This window comes from Sardina pilchardus, chromosome 8 (genome assembly GCF_963854185.1).
Source record: "Sardina pilchardus chromosome 8, fSarPil1.1, whole genome shotgun sequence".
In the NCBI taxonomy this organism is placed as follows: Eukaryota; Metazoa; Chordata; class Actinopteri; order Clupeiformes; family Clupeidae; genus Sardina; species Sardina pilchardus.
Genome location: NC_085001.1, coordinates 3,736,917 through 3,744,416, shown reverse-complemented (window position 1 = coordinate 3,744,416; position 7,500 = coordinate 3,736,917). Strand labels below are relative to the sequence as shown.

At 47.5% G+C, this 7,500-nt stretch overlaps 1 protein-coding gene across 1 annotated transcript in view; it reads left to right on the top strand.

Annotated features, from left to right (window-relative positions):
- hmcn2 (hemicentin 2) overlaps positions 1-7,500 on the top strand; it is a 126,489-nt gene that overhangs the window by 14,759 nt on the left and 104,230 nt on the right. The window contains exon 5 of the mRNA XM_062543821.1: positions 7,173-7,344. Coding sequence (XP_062399805.1) covers positions 7,173-7,344 — 172 coding nt within the window. The remainder of the gene's footprint in view (positions 1-7,172; positions 7,345-7,500) is intronic.

The following is a 7,500-nucleotide window of genomic DNA, read 5'->3' as shown; positions in this document are numbered from 1 at the left end:
AAGATGAGGTGGCCTGCAGGGCTCCGGGCCCCATGCAGCGTACGCCACGGAGAACACACACACACACACGCACGCACACATAGACACACACACACACACACAGGCCTGCAGGCGTAGGGTGCGGAGGGCGGGTGGCGCTCCAGCGGTTGTCCTCAGCATGCCCCCGCGTGTGCCGCTCTCTCCGCCAAGCGTGCGATGGAGACGTGCCAGCGTGTAAACGCACCGGCCCGGAGCAAACAACGTAACCCGACACACACACACACACACACACACACACACACCGCTGGGGCAGTATTGCCTCAACTACACTCTCCTTTGGCTCAGCGATTCCCATCCGCCATACACGATATGGGTTAGCTTCCCCATACGGCGATTCACTGGCCTCCCATTGGTTGTTGCCTCAAAAGATCTGATTAGTTTAACTTTGTCGCTCAATATTTCTTGTCACCAACAGCTACTTTTGCCTGTAATCACAAGAAGTAACATAGTTCAGTATTTCCTGAACATTCCATGGTCTCTCTTGTTGCTGAATCACTCATTATCTCTTCGTGTCGGAATGTTAGTGTTCTCCTCTTGGTGTAGTCAGCTGTTAGAGAGTTCTCTTTTGACTGTGGCCTCTTGCTACTCTGCCTATGAAAGGGCAAAGCACGTTATCTTGTCACCTACAAGGGCATTTTTATTTGCGTGAACCGACTAGACTGGGTATGGTATGGCTGGTGTTGAAGCGACTGGACTGGGTATGGTATATGACTGGTGTTGAAGCGACTGGACTGGGTATGGTATCGCTGGTGTTGAACCGACTGGACTGGGTATGGTATATGACTGGTGTTGAAGCGACTGGACTGGGTATGGTATATGACTGGTGTTGAAGCGACTGGACTGGGTATGGTATATGACTGGTGTTGAAGCGACTGGACTGGGTATGGTATGGCTGGTGTTGACCCGACTGGACTGGGTATGGTATGACTGGTGTTGAAGCGACTGGACTGGGTATGGTATATGACTGGTGTTGAAGCGACTGGACTGGGTATGGTATGGCTGGTGTTGACCCGACTGGACTGGGTATGGTATGGCTGGTGTTGAAGCGACTGGACTGGGTATGGTATGGCTGGTGTTGAAGCGACTGGACTGGGTATGGTATGGCTGGTGTTGACCCGACTGGACTGGGTATGGTATGGCTGGTGTTGACCCGACTGGACTGGGTATGGTATGGCTGGTGTTGAAGCGACTGGACTGGGTATGGTATGGCTGGTGTTGAAGCGACTGGACTGGGTATGGTATGGCTGGTGTTGACCCGACTGGACTGGGTATGGTATGGCTGGTGTTGACCCGACTGGACTGGGTATGGTATGGCTGGTGTTGATGTTTTCATCTCAACACGTAGTGGCTCAGCATGGAGAGCTGCTGTTCCTCGGCGGCTGCGAGGTGCGAGCCTGAGCAGGCCTGGGCCACGCCAGGGCCACACTTGGGCCACACTTGGGCTCAGCCTGTCTGCCCCCCCAGAGGACTGAGACACATGACAGTCAGCCAGGACCTGGTGTCTGGTCCCCATGAGACAGGAAACACAACAGTGTGTGTGTGTGTGTGTGTGTGTGTGTGTGTGTGTGTGTGTGTGTGTGTGTGTGTCTGTGGTTTCACTATGGTGGGTCTGTTTGCGTGGAGGCTTGTTGTCTCTCTGTCTGTGTGTGTGTGTGTGTGTGTGTGTGTGTGTGTGTGTGTTTGTGTGTGTGCGTGCGTGCGATGCGTGGAGGCTTGTTGTCTCAGTGTGTGTGTGTGTGTGTGTGTGTGTGTGTGTGTGTGTGTGTTGTGTGTGTGCGTGCGATGCGTGGAGGCTTGTTGTCTCAGTGTGTGTGTGTGTGTGTGTGTGTGTGTGTGTGTGTGTGTGTGTGTGTGGACTTTGGAGTCTGACCAGAGTACTCCGAGACAGGAAGACAGGAAGACTGATACGGTTTATCCCTGACCCCTGGCCCCTCACCTGGGGACGTCTGGTCAGGTGTCCTGGTGTCTAGTGCAGAACCAGGCCCATCTGGACCCACTTAGAGCCTAATGAGCCGGTTCCTGCCACCCTGTCTGCGCTGAGGTAACCATGACGACACCGCTCTAACGTCAGCGCCAGCAGATTATTAGTGAGAGAGAGAGAGGGAGAGGAGAGAGAGAGAAGGAGAGAGGAAGAGAGAGAGAGACCTAGAGAGAGAGGGAGAGAGGAAGAGAGAGAGAGACCTGGAGAGAGAAGAGAGGAAGAGTGAGAGATGACTGAGTTAGTGTGAAGTGGATGAGTCAGTGAGAGATGACTGAGTTAGTGTGAAGTGGATGAGTCATGAGAGATGACTGAGTTAGTGTGAAGTGGATGAGTCAGAGAGAGATGACTGAGTTAGTGTGAAGTGGATGAGATGACAGACTGAGTTAGTGTGAAGTGGTGAGTCAGAGAGAGATGACTGAGTTAGTGTGAAGTGGATGAGTCATGAGAGATGACTGAGTTAGTGTGAAGTGGATGAGATGACAGACTGAGTTAGTGTGAAGTGGTGAGTCAGAGAGAGATGACTGAGTTAGTGTGAAGTGGTGAGTCAGGGAGAGATGACTGAGTTAGTGTGAAGTGGATGAGATGACTGAGTTAGTGTGAAGTGGTGAGTCAGGGAGAGATGACTGAGTTAGTGTGAAGTGGATGAGATGACTGAGTTAGTGTGAAGTGGATGAGTCATGAGAGATGACTGAGTTAGTGTGAAGTGGATGAGTCAGTGAGAGATGACTGAGTTAGTGTGAAGTGGATGAGATGACAGACTGAGTTAGTGTGAAGTGGTGAGTCAGAGAGAGATGACTGAGTTAGTGTGAAGTGGTGAGTCAGGGAGAGATGACTGAGTTAGTGTGAAGTGGTGAGTCAGAGAGAGATGACTGAGTTAGTGTGAAGTGGTGAGTCAGGGAGAGATGACTGAGTTAGTGTGAAGTGGTGAGTCATGAGAGATGACTGAGTTAGTGTGAAGTGGATGAGATGACTGAGTTAGTGTGAAGTGGATGAGTCATGAGAGATGACTGAGTTAGTGTGAAGTGGATGAGTCAGTGAGAGATGACTGAGTTAGTGTGAAGTGGTGAGTCAGTGAGAGATGACTGAGTTAGTGTGAAGTGGTGAGTCATGAGAGGCAGATGTGGGTTATTCCTGACTGCAGCACCTCCTCTGGGACCGGCTACACATGTGGCAGACGCTACAGATGTTTTCAGTTGTGAACGCAAAACCAAGCAGCTGGAAATAGCAGTCAGACACACAGAGGATTGAGTGTGTGTGTGTGTGTGTGTGTGTTGTGTGTGTGTGTGTGTGTGTGTGTGGTGTCTGGATAATGAAATTATCAAAGGCTTTGGTTGTTCCACTTGTGTGTCTGATTTCTAAATGCATGAAGATGTTCTCAGGCAGTGTGTGTCTCAGAGGAGCCTATAAAGCAATGTGTTCACTTTGTTATGAACACAGAGAGACCATAACGTCTACTCTACAGCACAGGCCTGCTAAGAGTGCACACACACACACACACACACACACACACACACACACACACACACACACACACACACGCACACACACGCACACACTTCCATGCATGGTTACTTTAGGAGGAAGTAATTGCTTCATGTTAGAGTGGGAGTGTGTGAAGGAAGCCAAAATCAGCATGAGTGTTTCTGATGTGTGTGTGTGTGTGTGTGTGTGTGTGTGTGTGTGCTTGAAGAGAAAAGAGACATTGTTGTTTGCCAACAACAGAGACACAGTGTGATGGCTGCTGAAGAGGTAGGTTGTGTGTGTGTGTGTGTGTGTGTGTGTGTGTGTGTGCAGACAGAGTGGCAGTGTGTGCTGTTGAAGAAGTAGATATAATAGATAAGACTAGAATCCCTGCGGAGGAATGTTCCAGAACCATGTGAGGTCACTTTCAACACCCCCCCCCCCCCCCCCCCCCCTCACTGGACCCCCATCAGACGCTTAAACCCCTTCAGAGACCAAAGAGTCTGGACTCAACACTAGACGCTTAAACCCCTTCAGAGACCAAAGAGTCTGGACTCAACACCAGACGCTTAAACCCCTTCAGAGACCAAAGAGTCTGGACTCAACACCAGACGCTTAAACCCTTCAGAGACCCAACACCAGACACTTAAACCTTTCGATCCTGAAGACGGAGGTCGTGTTCCAAACGGAAGTGTGTGTGGAGAGGGAGGCTGTTCAAGTTCAAGTGTTTTTATTTGTCACATACATTTTACATGTAGTGAAATGTAAAAAGGGACCATTGCTCTGCATAGAAGTAAAAGAAAGAAAATATACATAGTAAATGAAAGCAGTATAAAAATAAATAAATAAATACAAGTTTAACCCTCTAACCGCCTGGGTTTTTTTGGATTTTTGCATAAAAAATTCAAAAGGCCATGGCTTGAAAGTGGTCAGAGATAAAGTCCTACTGTAAATGTGAAAATCATTGAGTATGAACTAAAGTTTATAAAGGGAGTAAATTTACTCATCTAATTTGCATATTATGACGTCACAGATTGGCAATAGCGTCAAATTATGCACATTTCAGTAAATACTGATTGTTGAACACATTTGAGCAGTTTTACTTTGATTTTTGTAATTTCTCCGACATAACAAACAAACAGGACCACAGCCAAATGTAAACCAACAATAGTAAACTATTAGTATTACCACAATCCCTATGTTACTATATGATAAAGTAGCCTGGTCAAATCAGTTCCTATCGCGGATGACTTTGTAGTTCTTCAGAGCCCTATTTTTACTAAACCTGCTGTCTGTACCATGTCAATTACAGACACTATCATCATGATTATCACTGGCACCAAGCACACCATGCTTATTTGAACCCTTTAGTCAGCATTGCTGCAGGTAAACATTGACGTACACACGCAAAGACCCACCTCCATTCACAGACGCATCTTGACTGTCACTGCCAATGAACGACCGATCATAATCTCCAAAAGGCAGATATTCTCCTTCAGAATCAGAGTAGGTGAATGGCAGACCCAAGACTTCATAACACACGACTTTGTTTTTTAACATTTGCCGTTTTTCTGCTTCAATTTGTGCATAGCGATCGCGCATTTCACTTCCGCGTTATAAACAGGAAATGCGTCTTTTTTTTTTGTTTCTCGCGAGTAATACAGGCACTTCCTGAAAACTTTTTAGAGGGTTAAAAAATAGGGTTAAAATCATTTCTGTCTAAGGGACAAAAAATAATTATTTAAAATGTGCTGTGTTTAGCAGTCTCACTGCCTGTGGGTAAAAGCTTTGTCTCAGTCTCTCCGTCCTTGCATTAATGCAACGTAGCCGCCTGCCCGACCAAATGGAAGTGTGTGTGGAGAGGGAGGTCGTGTTCCTAACGGAAGTGTGTGTCCATCAGATATCTCCTACGTGGGGCCAGTGGGTGTGAGCTGTCTAACAGAGAACCGTTAGGACTTAAACACACTCAGACATCAGATAAATAGATAGATAGATAGATAGATAGATAGATAGATAGATAGATAGATAGATAAATAGATAGATAGATAGATAGATAGATAGATAAATAGATAGATAGATAGATAGATAAATAGATAAATAGATAGATAGATAGATAGATAGATAGATAGATAGATAGATAGACATTTGTTGATCCTTTCGGAAATTCTTCTTGCATAGAGCTCATCAGACAGACCACAGACAACAGACAACAACAGGGCCACTAGCCCCTCCCTCACCCCCACCCAACCACAATACACACCACCAAGTATCTTTACTTTATAAAATAGTAAAGTTCTGGTCTAATGTGGATCCACCCCAAGTCAGGGCCAGACCTACTGCAGCATCTGCCCATCTGATAGCTGCTAAGACTGAGAGACCTGATCTCAATTGCTTCTGTGTGAGACATTACAAAAGAGATATCAGCTTCGACAGTCTCATTTACATGTAGCTCCGTCCGTATATGAGATAGCAGCTAAGACGATCTAGTTTAGCTCCGTATACGAGATAGCAGCTTAGACGATCTTCATTTAGCTCCGTATAAGAGATAGCAGCTAAGACGATCTCGTTTAGCTCCGTATAAGAGATAGCAGGTAAGACGATCTCGTTTAGCTCCGTATACGAGATAGCAGCTAAGACGATCTCGTTTAGCTCCGTATACGAGATAGCAGCTAAGACGATCTAGTTTAGCTCCGTATAAGAGATAGCAGCTAAGACGTTCTCGTTTAGCTCCGTATAAGAGATAGCAGCTAAGACGATCTCGTTTAGCTCCGCATAAGAGATAGCAGCTAAGACGATTTCATTTAGCTCCGCATAAGAGATAGCAGCTAAGACGATCTCATTTAGCTCCGTATAAGAGATAGCAGCTAAGACGATCTCAGATCAGAGATAGCAGATCTGAAGCATTTAAATGTGTCACTGGCCAGTGGCCAGATAACATTAGCAGCTAAGATTCAAATATGGCCCATATTTCATATAGATCCTTAAGATGGGAATCCAGCTAGCATTATCTGACGACGGGTGTTCGTGTGTGTGTGTGTGTGTGTGTGTGTGTGTTTGGGGGACAGCTGGAGTGAAAGATGGAAAAACATCTGGAGATGAAGCTGTCAGTCTGTCAGCATGTCTGTCTGTGTTTTATCCAAGTGGTGTGTGAGAGTGAGCACTCTGTTAGTGTGAGTGTTGTGACAGTTGTGAGTGATGTGAGTGTGTGTGTGTGTGTGTGTGTGAGTGTTGTGCTTGTGTGAGTGTGTGAGCGTGTGTGTGTGTGAGCGACTAGAAACACTTCCTCTCAGCTCCCTATACACTTCTCCTCTTTCTACACCTCTGTCCTGTCAATCTCTCTCTCTCTTCTCTCTTTCTCGCTCTTCCTCTGTCTCTATCTCTCTGTCCTCTACTTCTTCACTTTCATCTTCCTCATCCTCTTCTCCACACATTTACTCTGCTAATCACTCTCCCTCTCTCCCTCTCTCTCTCTACCCCCTTCTCTCTCCCTCTCTCCCCGTCTCTCTCTCTCTCTCTCTCCCTCTCTCCCTCTCTCTCTCTATCCCCCCCTCTCTCCCTCTCTCCCTCTCTCCCCCTCCCTCTCTCTCTCCCTCTCTCCCTCTCTCTCTCTATCCCCCCCCTCTCTCTCTCCCTCTCTCCCCGTCTCTCTCTCTCTCTCTCCCTCTCTCCCCCTCCCTCTCTCTCTCCATAGGTGCTGAAATGGGTGGAGGAGACGGTGCAGTCGATGAAGGTGCACCTGCTCTCGTCGGACCACGAGCATGCGGAGGAGAACACGTGGGAGTTGCCCTTTGACCCCAGCCTCAAAGAGGTCACCGTGTCGCTCAGCGGCCCTGCGCCCCTCATCCAACTCCGAGACCCCCTCGGTACGCTCACATGCTCATGTGACACATTCACAATAACGAGCCACACACACGTGTTTGGTCTTACTAATTGACTCTGTGTGTGTGTGTGTGTGTGTGTGTGTGTGTGTGTGTGTGTGTGTGTGTTGGGGTGTGTGTGTGTGTGTGTGTGTGTGTGTG